The sequence below is a fragment of the Taudactylus pleione genome, unplaced genomic scaffold (genome assembly GCF_031769625.1).
Source record: "Taudactylus pleione unplaced genomic scaffold, aTauple2 ptg001108l, whole genome shotgun sequence".
In the NCBI taxonomy this organism is placed as follows: Eukaryota; Metazoa; Chordata; class Amphibia; order Anura; family Myobatrachidae; genus Taudactylus; species Taudactylus pleione.
This window is the reverse complement of record NW_028285509.1, coordinates 474,283-488,910: the sequence shown is the minus strand read 5'-3', so window position 1 is coordinate 488,910 and position 14,628 is coordinate 474,283. Positions and strand designations below refer to the sequence as shown.

At 46.2% G+C, this 14,628-nt stretch overlaps 1 protein-coding gene across 1 annotated transcript in view; it reads left to right on the top strand.

Annotated features, from left to right (window-relative positions):
* Window positions 1-14,628, top strand: part of MAPK15 (mitogen-activated protein kinase 15) — a 263,796-nt gene that overhangs the window by 103,248 nt on the left and 145,920 nt on the right. The window contains exons 3-4 of the mRNA XM_088461832.1: window positions 7,674-7,772; window positions 7,879-7,908. Coding sequence (XP_088317958.1) covers window positions 7,674-7,772; window positions 7,879-7,908 — 129 coding nt within the window. The remainder of the gene's footprint in view (window positions 1-7,673; window positions 7,773-7,878; window positions 7,909-14,628) is intronic.

Here is a 14,628-nt window from a genome sequence, read left to right as displayed (position 1 = left end):
TAAGCGCAGGTGTGTGCATCTTTCCAGCATAGGCTGGACAGGAACCGCATTTCAGGCGCCAGTCTAGGTAGTGCTGCGTCCCAGTCTAGATAGTGCTGCCTCCCTGTCCGGTAATCTGAAGTTCCTCATTGGGACAGTATGTCCTTAACATTTCAGACCACCCTACACACGCCAAATATCATCTGATCTCGGAAGCTAAACAGCGTCAGGCTTGGTTAGTACTTGGACGCCTGGGAATACCAGCTGCTGTAGTATACAGATTCCCTTAACGAAGACTTATATTATACAAATGCTATCGTGCGTCCAGCCCTGACTTCTGCTTAGGTTGCTAAAGCTATTGTTGTTTGGCCAGATGCTCTTTAGAAAAGCCTCAGCTCAGTTTCCCATTGGAACCAGCTGTCTCAGGTGAGAGCATCAGAGGAGAAGCAACAATAGATACTGGTGTCCTGACTTCAGGGTGTCAGCATCTTTGGTGCTGTTAGGCGAGCTCTCTGGCTTAATTTCTGGCACGCTGACCTTAGACTTTAGGAAGGCCATAGGGGCTCTTCCGCTTTCAGGTCATTCGCTGGGATCCTGTTTTGGACAGGATTGTAGCCACAATGACAACGTCCAGAACATCCTTCCTCCCTTCTGTGACATAGGTCGCAAGATTCTAATTTTCGCTCCTTATCTCGGAGGGAAGGCCAACCTTTCTCAGGGCTCCGGGTGACTCTTTCATGCCCCGAGCTAAAGGGCCCAGGTCTACCAGTTAACCTACCTCCAGGCCTACTGACAGGCTTACGCTTGACAAGGCAGACCTCCACCTAGGGTGCTCCCAGCGTTGGTGGCCGACTTTTGCGTTTTCCATCACCTGGATGGCGACAGCATAGGATGTCTGAGGCTGATTTCTCTCCTGGGGCTACGCTATAGCCTTTCAGGAAAGGCCTCAGATCCTATTTTATCTAACTGGGGGACTGTTCACGCCCTGCTGGTCTCCTGAGTGCTTGTTCCAGTTCCTCTTAGATAGGCAAGGACTTTTTGGCAGTCTCTTCTTTGTTCACCTGGAAATCCTCCAACAGGCTTTTTGGTGAATCTGCTTGAATCTCTATCCATCATTCTAGCACTGACTCGGGGGGGATCTCAGGGCCTCCTTGGATTTCCGGGAGGCCTATTTGCAGTTTATTATCCGCCCAGTCACTGAAGTTTCCGCTGGTTTGTGTCTAAGAGGAGCATTTACATTTTCAAACATTGCCATTTGGTCTTTCCAGGGCTCTTGACTTTTAACAAGTCATGGTAAATCATTTTCAATGTAGGGGCATCAGGTTTCCACCTTCTATAAACAGCCTTCTGATTCTTGCCCGGGACCCGGATGTTCTCATGGAACACATCGGTCTCTCAGTAGGTCTCCTCCAGTCCCACGGAAAGCTCATCAATGGGGTATTCCACCTGGACTCCGTTGCAGGAGATGTACCATCTGGGGGCCTTGCTGGATTACAGAGTTCAGTGGGTCGTCCTCTCACCAGAAAAGCGTGGGACCTATATTCCAGGATTCAAAAAGTTTTTAGTAATCGCTGAGTGTCAATACACTCTTGCATACAGATCCTGGGCTCGTTTGTCTCCAATACGTCATGGTGGAATATGCTAAATTTTCACTCCCAGCCTCTTCAGATGGAGTATGGTCCCTGTTGAACAGGTCCCACCGATGGCTCACACCTTCCTGGGAGGTTCGGCTCTTCCTCTTTTGGTTCAGGTGTCCCGCTTAGATAGGGTTCCACATGGGGTACAACCTTCCAGGGTCGTTAACAACTTCCGTGAGCCGAGTGCTGCTCAACATTGTGGATCTCCGAACAATCTTCAGAGCTCTCTGCCTGGCTTGGCTGCTCCTACAGCATTGTCCTGTCCCAGGTTCAATCCGATAATCGCCTACATAAACCATCTGGGTGGCACTCGCAGTCACGGCGCATTGAAGAAGGTGAGTCGCGTTCTCATCTGGGCAGTGTGCCAGCTTCCGGCTCTGTCGGTAGTCTTCCTCCCCAGAGTACGGGATAGGGAAGAGAGTTTCCTCAACCACCTGGGCATCTACCCAGGTGAATGGGGGCTTTGTCAAGACTCCTTTTGGATCCTAATTCTTCGCTGGTGGTGGCCAGACATCGCCTTGATGGCATCTCGGCACGAGCACAGACTATGGTGGTACTGCTCCCGTATCGGGGTTCTGAGAGCCCTTCAGTTGGACGTCTTGCCGTGCCGGCAGGAGTTAATTCTCTCATGTCTTCTCTCCAATTTCATGGATCCTGTGGATCCTCCACAGGCTGCAGTGGGAGGGAGGCATGGTAATCCTGGTTGCCCCCTATGGCCTTGGTGAGCTTGGCACATAGAGCTTCTATCAACTCTCTGCTGTATCTCCCTTGTGGTCGGATCTTCTGTATCAGGGCCCGTGTTTCTATTTGGTTCTCCAGGTCAGTCATTCGTACTATGCTGTATGCCCGTAAGTTCTCCTTTGCAAGACTTTGTCACTGCTTGGACGGTTTTACTTTGCTTGGTGTTATGACTGGAACTTTATTCCCAGAGGGTTTCCCTCTCTTGGGTCCTCTCTCTTCTGCAGGTGGGGCTGGATATGTCCCTCCGCCTCTCTTCTTGGAAGTTGCAGGTTTCCACACTTTCTGTCCTTTTCGGAGACAGCTTGCTCTGATGTACTAACTTTCCTTTTGGATGGTGGTGTTCCTCGGCTCCTTGGACTTTGTCTCTGGTGCTTCGAGCTCTTCAGTCATCGCCCTTAGGCTCTGCTGACATTCGTTGGCTTACGTGGCTGACCGCTTTGTGGGTTTTTCACTGGGACCAAGCTGTTCTTTGAATTTGCTTAGGCTACCTCCCTACAGTAGTCCCATGGATTCTCATCACCCAGGGCTGTTTGGGCCCTGTGTTTCAGGCACCTACTTTTATGTGGAGAAGGCCTCTTTGGATTGTGCCGGCCCTAAAGATCTTTTTGGTTAGGACTCTGGTTCTCTGTGGGACGAATCCTCCTATAAATGGGACTTGCCAGCTCCGTTTATTCTTCTATCACGTGTCAGCGATGGCGGTTCTTTCTGTTCCAACCTTAGTCGGATTTTTCACCAGATTGATGTGTTTTTCTTGGTTGGCCCGCCAGAGGTGCTATAGCTATATGATGTATACACGCAGGCTATAGCTATATGATGTATACACGCAGGCTATAGCTATATGATGTATACACGCAGGCTATAGCTATATGATGTATACACGCAGGCTATAGCTATATGATGTATACACGCAGGCTATAGCTATATGATGTATACACGCAGGCTATAGCTATATGATGTATACACGCAGGCTATAGATATATGGTGTATACACGCAGGCTATAGATATATGATGTATACAAGCAGGCTATAGCTAGTCAGGTGCATAAATATTGGGACATTGACAGAATTTTCAGATTTTGGCCTCTATTCACCACCACAATGGCTTTGAAATGAAACAAACAAGATGTGCTTTAACTGCAGACTTTCAGATTTAATTTGAGGGTAATTACATCCAAATCAGGTGAACGGTGTAGGAATTACAACGATTTCTATATGTGCCTCCCACTTTTTAAGAGGCCAAAAGTAATGGGACTATCAACTCAAAAGCTATTTCATGGACAGCTGTGGGCTTTTCCCTCGTTATTTCATTGTCAATTAAGCAGGTAAAAGGTCTGGAGTTGATTCTAGGTGTGACATTTGCATTTGGAATCAGTTGCTGTCGACTCTCCATATGAGATCCAAAGAGCTGTCACTATCAGTGAAGCAAGCCATTATTAGGCTGAAAAATCAAAACAAACCCATCAGAGAGATAGCAAAAACATTAGGTGAGGCCAAATCAACTGTTTGGAACATTCTTAAAAAGAAAGAACGCACCGGAGAGCTCAGCAACACCAAAAGAACCGGAAGACGACGGAAAACAATTGTGGTGGATGACAGAAGAATTATTTCCATGGTGAAGAAAAACCCCTTCACAACAGTTGGCCAAATCAAGAACACTCTCCAGGAGGTAGGTGTATATGTGTCAAAGTCAACAATCAAGAGAATACTTCACAAGAGTGAGTATAGAGGATTCACCACAAGATATAAACCATTGGTGAGCCACAAAAACAGGAAGACCAGATTAGAGTTTGCCAAACATCTAAAAAAGCCATTACAGTTCTGGAACAACATCCTATGGACAGATGAGACAAAGATCAACTTGTACCAGAGTGATGGGAAGAGAAGAGAAGGAAAGGAACTGCTCATGATCCAAAACATACCACCTCATCAGTGAAGCATGGTGGTGGTAGTGTCATGGCGTTGGGATGTATGGCTGCCAATGGAATTGGTTCCCTTGTATTTATTGATGTGACTGCTGACAAAAGCAGCAGAATGAATTCTGAAGTGTTTCGGGCAATATTATATGCTCATATTCAGTCAAATGCTTCAGAACTCATTGGACGGCGCTTCACAGTGCAGATGGACAATGACCCGAAGCATACTGCAAAAGCAACCAAAGAGTTTTTTAAGGCTAAAAAGTGGAATGTTATGCAATGGCCAAGTCAATCCCCTGACCTGAATCCGATTGAGCATGCATTTCACTTGATGAAGACAAAACTGAAGGGAAAATGCCCCAAGAACAAGCAGGAACTGAAGACATTTGCAATAGAGGCCTGGCAGAGCATCACCAGGGATGAAACCCAGCGTCTGGTGATGTCTATGCGTTCCAGACTTCAGGCTGTAATTGCCTGCAAAGGATTTGCAACAAAGTATTAAAAAGTGAAAGTTAGATTTAGGATTGTTTAGTTTGTCCCATTACTTTTGGTCCCTTAAAAAGTGGGAGGCACAAATAGAAACCGTTGTAATTCCTACACCGTTCACCTGATTTGTAATTACCCTCAAATTAAATCTGAAAGTCTGCAGGTAAAGCACATCTTGTTTGTTTCATCTCAAAGCCATTGTGGTGGTGAATAGAGGCCAAAATCTGAAAATTCTGTCAATGTCCCAATATTTATGCACTTGACTGTATATGATGTATACACACAGGCTATAGATATATGATGTATACACGCAGGTTACAGATATAATGTACGTACGAAGACATCTATGCAGTTGCGATCCTTGCAGTTATGGTAATGCAGGATGAGGTATCACGCCTTCTGCCGCATTGCGTATCCGAGCTGCGTTGTCCAACGCAGCATCTGATACTCTGTGGCCCATTGGCCGGCTGCGTGCCCCATAGGGTCCCGCAGCCGGCCTCCGCAGATTAGAGTAAGAGGCCAGGAAATCTCTGTCAGCCAACGGAGATCCTGGCCCCTTCCCTACCCCCCCCCCCCAATGACTGCGACAAGCGGGAAACTGAGGACATCGTCGCCCCCTCCCCGCCCCCAAACGGCAGCTGACTGTCAATCACTGACAGTCTGCAGCCAGCTTACGTGCGACCTCGCAGACCAGTTCTGCACATGCGCAGATTCCCGAACATTGTGAGTCTGCGTTCAGCAGTGCACTAGCGGGTAACACTGAATGAGGCCCACAGGTCGCCCACCCTGTCGCATCGGGTTGTTATGGTTTCTTACTCTGCTCCAGTCTTCCTTCAGCGTTCTGGGGTGTTGGACCAGTATGTGTAGGTTGGTTTTGGTTTTCTTTCTCCTCTACCTCGCTTGTGCCTTGGGCTTGCTAACGTAACTGGCCTGGCTGGGGGCGGAGAAGCCGGGGTTGCTGGCAGAAGAAGTTTAACTAGTTGGTGCCCGGACTTGACCAGGTAAGACATATGTCCTCTTTTCTTCTGTTAATGCTGTATACATGGAAAGAGAGTAATTGGGAATTGTAGACAAATGAGTTTTAGCAATAAATAAAGCCCACTAGTGATAATTAAGCTATATACTACACTATACATCTTAATGTATGCTGATAAAGATGCTTTGTTATGCTGGCATACTGTATTACCTCATTTGAAGTATACATATACAGTTGGTCATATCATGGCTTTATATAGCTATGAAACAAAGGTACAACACATGCTCATGAAATGTATACTTGAACGTTGGTACAGATGTGCTTGGCTAGCAAATGACATACCACACACTTCTCAATAGGGCACCGCTATGAAAATTACATAACATTTGTATGGATAGGTTATTGCTATAAATGTTCAAGTATGTCACTCATCTTAAAATGTGCAAATTGGTACTGCGCATACCCACAAACAAAATGGACATCTGTTTTTAGACTTTATCTTTTTTTTTCAGCATGTTATATAAAAAAATAGAATGCTGTGACTCTTGCAGTACATGCGCTAGTATGGGGTAAGGGTAAGGTGTCCTGCACTTATGCTCCTCCCAGCTTCCTCCTGCCTTGTGGTGCTCAGTCCAGCGTCATATAGGAAGGATAGACTGCTGTGACTCTTGCAGTGCATGTGCTAGTAAGGGGTAAGGGTAAGGTGTCCTGCACTTATGCTCCTCCCAGCTTCCTCCTGCCTTGTGGTGCTCAGTCCAGCGTCATATAGGAAGGATAGATTGCTGTGACTCTTGCAGTGCATGTGCTAGTAAGGGGTAAGGGTAAGGTGTCCTGCACTTAGGCTCCTCCCAGCTTCCTCCTGCCTTGTGGTGCTCAGTCCAGCATCTTGTAGGAAGGATAGACTGCTGTGACTCTTGCAGTGTATGTGCTAGTAAGGGGTAAGGGTAAGGTGTCCTGCACTTAGGCTCCTCCCAGATTCCTCCCGCCTTGTGGTGCTCAGTCCAGCGTCTTTTAGGAAGGGTAGACTGCTGTGACTCTTGCAGTGCTTGTGCTAGTATGGGGTAAGGGTAACGTGTCCTGCACTTATGCTCCTCCCAGCTTCCTCCCGCCTTGTGGTGCTCAGCCCTGATTCAGAGCCGGACGCTCTGACCAGAGCGCTCGCTCTGAATCAGGGCCATCCTATTTCAATTTGGAGCGGCCTTCTGGACGCTCGCATAGCTGTGGGCTACCATCCACAGCTTATGCGAGCGTCCATGATGATGGTCGCGATGGTCAAGACCATAGCGACCATCGGGCTTGCGACGAGACCCTGCGGTAGGGTCTCGCTGCCGCAAGCCCTGGAGTGATTTTGGCTCTGTCAGAGCCAAAATCACTCCCACTGACATAACTAGTGATGTCAGTGGGGCCGGCCCCAGACGGTAGGCGTTCCCATGGGAACGCCTCCGTCTGGGAGCCACGCCCCCGGCACGCCCACCAAAGGGGGCGTGCTGTCAATCACCATCAACAGCACGCCCCCTTTGGTGCGAGACCCAGAGCGACAGCTTGGCTGTCGCTATCCGGGTCTCGCACATGCGCACGACGGAGCTCCCTCCGTCGTGCGCTTGCGCATTTGGGTACCATCGACCCGCTTGCGAGCGGCCGCCGCAAGCTAGCGGGTCTGACTGAGACCCTCAGTCCGGCGTCATGTAGGAAGGATAGACTGCTGTGACTCTTGCAGTGCATGCGCTAGTAAGGGGTAAGGGTAAGGTGTCCTGAACTTACGCTCCCCCCACCCTGTAAATTCATTTTCTTTCTAATCATGTAATAATTATGTTTTACATTGTTATTAATTACCCAAACTATCCCCCCACTCAGTCTTCGGCCATCTTTTTGTTCGTGTCCTTTCATTTATTGTTGTGGTCTCAGCGGATACTCCTGTTACAATGGTCATTATAACCGCAGGCTTATGGCATTGTTTGGAAAGCAATCGATCGCAAAAGTGGAGAAATTGTTGCTGTGAAAAAAATCTTTGATGCCTTTAGGAACCGGACTGATGCTCAGGTGAGATTGCTGCAGTTATCTGCTTCTGTGTTTGAGTGACTGTGTTTATTCAATGGGACGTATTCGTGTAAGGCGCTCGCTTACCTGTTGTCTTCCTCTTTTACAGCGAACGTTCCGGGAGATCATGTTTCTTCAGGTGAGAGATATTCATTCCGGTTGTGTCCAGGGGCTGATGGGTACTATTGATACCCCTTAATCGCTAAAGTGAAATAATTACTTTCCGATCCTATTGTGGTTCCAAAGCACAAAAAGTTTTATATTAATCAAGAAAAAAAGTATAACATGCTTTGATCTAAACAATTCGTGCAAAAAGCAAGTAAATACAAGGTACAGACCAATACATACGCGTGCGCACTGGATCCAGTCTCCAGCCATCACTCCTGACGTCTGGGGTCACTTGGGCATGATTGAATACTAGCTAAAGTACACAAGCTATATACCTTACAAGTTTCAACAATAACAATAGAGACAAGCAAACAGGTTTTCATTGGTTCTTGCTTCCAGATTAGCTGGTTATTGGTCGATTCATACGGTGTCATCAGGGGTATGGATCAGCCTCCCAACAGTCTTTGTGTGTCTTTTTCCGCCGAAGAACAGGTTTAAACTAGGGATGTGCAGGCTCGGATAGGTTCGAGACTTTTGTCCAGGAATGATGATGTTCGTCCATGTAAGATGACGTTTTGCCTCTTTCTGAGTTCCGTTTTTTTGGAGGGAAAAATCCGAACTCCACGTGCAAACTCGAACCTATCCGAGCCTGCACATCCCTAGTTTAAACTGGCTACAGACACTGCATACAAAGATTTACATTCTAACCAATAACTCCCTATAATCCATAACTAACGAACGCAAGATGCGAATCCTTTGCCGATAGAAACGGAAACCTGCAAATAAACAGGGATTTAGAATGGTACCAAACATGACATGTCCACTATATTCTGAACCATAGTTCTCACTTAAGTACATATTACATCATAATTATTAATTAATAATTCATTTTATAACTCTAAATGAACTTATTGTAAATAGGAACCGTTATATATACATATGCTTTCGCATATGTGTGTCTGTGCATTGATGTAGGAAGTGTTCGTATGTATGTATATGAGGACGCACGTGGGTGTCTGTGTATGCATATATGTTTATGTGTGTGCGTTATGTGCATCAGTGTATTTGTTAATTGACAGAGTTATTCATATATATAACTTTATCCATCAACTGGCATATTTGATATTATGTTTGACTGAACCAAATTCCAAGGTGTCATAGACAATGAAGTCTTTCTGCTCAGATATGACCAGCAGATACCTGCCGGAGTCACAATGTCTGATAACACATCAAAGGTCCTCCTCTGCTTATTTGGAATGTAAATGTCAGTCCCTCTTCTACAGTAGCATTGAACAAAAGGAATACAGTTGCCAAAGATAGTCAGACTTCTGACAATGGTTTTTAACTTTGCATTTAAAATACTCCTAAACACATACCAGTATCTGTGTGCATTTCTAATTACTTGTTACAGACATATACACAGAACCTGTTTCCCATAAACTGACTTTGTGCTGCATCGGATTTCGCCGACGCAGAGTGATGTCCATTTTACTCTTTATCAGACCATAGACGACTAGATCGTCAGATAATAATTGCAATCGATCATATCCAGTTATTTGACTTCGACACTACCTACGGTAATTACCAGTAATATTCAATTGTGGCTGACTCTACTAGGCACAAAAAATCATGTTTGTCCATACAAGATATGAAGATGATACATACAGTAATTCCGGCCATACGAGATATGAAGATGATGCATACAGTATTTCCGGCCACACGAGATATGAAGATGATACATACAGTATTTCCGGCCACACGAGATATGAAGATGATACATACGGTATTTCCGGTCATACGAGATATGCAGATGATACATACGGTAATTCCGGCCATACGAGATATGAAGATGATACATACGGTATTTCCGGCCATACGAGATATGAAGATGATACATACGGTAATTCCGGCCATACGAGATATGAAGATGATACATACGGTAATTCCGGCCATACGAGATATGAAGATGATACATACGGTATTTCCAGCCACACGAGATATGAAGATGATACATACGGTATTTCCGGCCATACGAGATATGAAGATGATACACACGGTAATTCCGGCCATACGAGATATGAAGATGATACACACGGTATTTCCGGCCATACGAGATATGAAGATGATACATACGGTAATTCCGGCCATACGAGATATGAAGATGATACATACGGTATTTCCGGTCATGCGAGATATGAAGATGATACATACGGTATTTCCGGCCACACGAGATATGAAGATGATACATACAGTAATTCCGGCCATACGAGATATGAAGATGATACATACAGTAATTCTGGCCATACGAGATATGAAGATGATACATACGGTATTTCCGGCCATACGAGATATGAAGATGATACATACGGTAATTCCGGCCATACGAGATATGAAGATGATACATACGGTAATTCCGGCCACACGAGATATGAAGATGATACATACGGTATTTCCGGCCATACGAGATATGAAGATGATACATACGGTAATTCCGGCCATACGAGATATGAAGATGATACATACGGTAATTCCGGCCACACGAGATATGAAGATGATACATACGGTATTTCCGGACATACAAGATATGAAGATGATACATACGGTATTTCCGGCCATACAAGATATGAAGATGATACATACGGTATTTCCGGCCATACAAGATATGAAGATGATACATACGGTATTTCCGGCCATACGAGATATGAAGATGATACATACGGTATTTCCGGCCATACAAAGTCTGCGCAGCCTTAGGTCTGACTCGCCTGCACCATCCCACCGCTGATCTGGCTGATTCATATTTAGGAGCATGGTGAATTTAAGGGGTAACTTTTGTACTGGGATAAACCATTTTGCAATACATGGGGAGCAAATCCATGTATTATATTTGCATACAGGGTAAATACTGTCTACTTCTCCATGTAGCCCACAAATGCTGGACAGGTTTATTTGTCACTGCAATGTGGCGTTCAGGTAGAACATGCCCCATCCAACTCTGCACATTTTATATCTTCCCACCTGTAGTGTAAGTAATTACCAAGTGCCTGATGTACAGATGTGACCTTGTTCATGTAGCCTCAATACGACACTTGTATATCTGTGTGCGACTGAGTCTGTAAAGGGGAAGAAGCTGTGTCTGTAGCACTTTGCATGCTGATGGAGAGACTCTGGTGCGTACATACTGTATATACAATTGTTTCATCAGATTTATCAGCACAGTCTCCTGGTGCGTCCTAGCCACATCGTATTGCGTTTTAGAAGCATTTTCAGCAAAAAGGAGATTAACGCTAGCAGGGTCTCAAGGATCAAGCGCACTGAGATGGGCTGTTTATGGTAACTGCAGCAAAGGTCTGTACACACTGCATCTATAGGTATACACCAGAGATGGGCTGTTTATTGTAACTGCAGCAAAGGTCTGTACACACTGCATCTATATACATCAGCAGTGTCCTATATGGTTTATACCACCTGCCTGTGTAACGTGGTTTTACCAAGGTTGTGCAAATTTACTCTTTAATTGTAGACACATTTGTTGGACATATATTCAGTGAAATCACTAGGGGGGTGCAGGCCGCACCGACTGACACCATCCGAGGGGGTGACACCTATATGACAGAGCTATCTGGAGTTTCTAGAGAGGCTGGGAGCTTCCGAGCAAGCCCTCAGCATGACCAGTACAGGGGTCAGACTGCATGTCAGGGGGTATGGCTTTGTGGGCAGGTGAGCAGGTGCACTGGGAGACACCAACCCCAGTGATGTCACTGCATATATTGGCTTTTTTATAGATTGTATTGAAAGATGGATTTAATATTTAAACTTTTCACCTCTTCTGATAAGATTTTTCTGTAACATGTTTGGTTAACTTAGTCCCCATTTCATTAATATAATTACATAGTATAAGCTGTGGAGTAGGAGCAGAATGGTGTCTGTGGTTGTGGAATAGCAGCAGGAGTGATGGCCATACTCTGGTGTATTAGCAGGAATAAAGGCTGTGGAGAAGTAATGAAGGCTACACTCGGGACTATTAGCAGGAATAAAGGCTGTGGAGAAGGAATGAAGGCTACACTCGGGACTATTAGCAGGAATAAAGGCTGTGGAGAAGGAATGAAGGCTACACTCGGGACTATTAGCAGGAATAAAGGCTGTGGAGAAGGAATGAAGGCTACACTCGAGACTATTGGCAGGAATAAAGGCTGTGGAGAAGGAATGAAGGCTACACTCGGGAGTATTAGCAGGAATAAAGGCTGTGGAGTAGGAATGATGGCTGCACTCGGGAGTATTAGCAGGAATAAAGGCTGTGGAGAAGGAATGAAGGCTACACTCGGGAGTATTAGCAGGAATAAAGGCTGTGGAGAAGGAATGAAGGCCATACTCGGGAGTATTAGCAGGAATAAAGGCTGTGGAGAAGGAATGAAGGCTACACTCAGGACTATTAGCAGGAATAAAGGCTGTGGAGAAGGAATGAAGGCTACACTCGGGAGTATTAGCAGGAATAAAGGCTGTGGAGAAGGAATGAAGGCTACACTCGGGAGTATTAGCAGGAATAAAGGCTGTGGAGAAGGAATGAAGGCTACACTCGGGAGTATTAGCAGGAATAAAGGCTGTGGAGAAGGAATGAAGGCTACACTCGGGAGTATTAGCAGGAATAAAGGCTGTGGAGAAGGAATGAAGGCTACACTCGGGAGTATTAGCAGGAATAAAGGCTGTGGAGAAGGAATGAAGGCTACACTCGGGACTATTGGCAGGAATAAAGGCTGTGGAGAAGGAATGAAGGCTACACTCGGGAGTATTAGCAGGAATAAAGGCTGTGGAGAAGGAATGAAGGCTACACTCGGGACTATTGGCAGGAATAAAGGCTGTGGAGAAGGAATGAAGGCTACACTCGGGAGTATTAGCAGGAATAAAGGGTGTGGAGTTGGAGTAGGAATAAAGGCCCTCATTCAGAGCCGTACGCTCTGAGCAGAGCGCACGCTCTGAATGAGGGCTGTCCTCCATAATTATGGAGCGTCCTCCTGGACGCTTGTATAGCTGTGGGTCACCACCCACAGCCTATACGAGTGTGCAGGTTGATGGCCGCGATGGTCTTGACCATCGCGACCATCGCCACTGCGAGCCGGAGCCTGCGGTTGAGTTTTTCAACCGCAAGGCCCGGAGTGATTTTGGCTCTATCAGAGCCAAAATCACTCCCACTGACATCACTAGTGATGTCAGTGGGCCGGCTTCTGACGGTAGGTGTTCCCTTGGGAACGCCCCCGTCAGGGAGGCACGTCCCCGGCACGCCCACCAAAGGGGGCATGCTGTCAATCAACATCGACAGCACGCCCCCTTTGATCAGACACAACGAGCGAAGGAAAGTCCTTCGCTCGTCGCGTCTGGCGCATGCGCACTTCGGAGCTCCCGCCGTCGTGCGCATGCGCAGTGCACAACATCGACCCACTTGCGAGCGGACAGCCGCTTGCGAGTGGGTCTGAATCAGGCCCAAAGGCCATACTCGGGACTATTAGCAGGAATAAAGGCTGTAGAGAAGGAATGAAGGCTACACTGTGGTGTACTAGCAGGAATGAAGGCTGTGGATTAGGAATGAAGGCCACACTCTGGAGTATTAGCAAGAATAAAATATAATCGTGTGAAAAAGTAGTAAGAAAGGATTGAAAAGTGACCCAATGTATAGGACATCTACTGTTCCCACTGGTGCTAAGTGTATAGGCAGAGGAGGGGAGAAAGACCGTGTAATAAGCTGCTTCTGCTGTCGGCCTGTCTGGTTAGTAGTAAGTAAGTCTGTAGTAGCATGAATGAAGGCTGTAGATATGTGATAAGAGCAGAAGAAATTACGGTCAGTGTAGTATTGGCAAGAATGAAAGAGAGTATTCATTTGTTTTAACACTATTTATATAGCCCCAGCATTACAATTGGAAACAAACACAGAAATTAAACAGACTGGGTATTTACCAGACAGAGAGGTATGAGAATCCCACTCATAAGCTTACAATCTATAGGATAAAAGGAGGTTAATACATAAGGTTAAGAGTTGCACATTGGTCCATACAGACTTCAATGGTAAAACATGAAGTCAATGTTGGTGTGTGGCTATGGCCACACACCAACATTGTCTGGGGTCAGAGGGTTGTTTGAATACAGAAACTTACACCATTACAGAAACCGTAATGAGTTATTTTACGCATGCTGCGCGGAGTGGTACTGAGCGACGGGTGGGGTGGGAGAGGGGTTGGCTGCGCGGAGTGGTACTGAGCGACGGGTGGGGTGGGAGAGGCGTTGGCTGTGCGGAGTGGTGCTGAGTGACGGGTGGGGTGGGAAGGGTTGCGATGAGCGGAGTGGTGCTGAGCGATGGGTGAGGAGGGTTGTGATGAGCGGAGGGAGAGCTGTCACCCTAAGTAAAACCTAAGGCTGCCTGTTGCTAAATAGGGTTTTACAAAACAGTGCATTGTGGGAGATCAGACAAGAAGTGTCTGATTTGATCTGAGGAGGGAAGCTGCAGAACGGCGTTGGCGATCACATCTAAAAGTAAGGGAAGGGTACATAGAGGGGTCAAAGGGAGAGCTATGGAGAGGCCAAAAGGAGAGCTATGGAGGGGTCAGTGGGTAAGTACAGCACAGTTTTGCTTTTTTTAAATACTTATTACGTTATTTTCACTCGTCTGCTTAAAAAACGGGACTGCTCAGTAATTATTTTGGCTTAGGAGTGCCTTGAAAAAATTATGGAAACCCTAAGGGTGCCTCCAACTAAGAAAGTT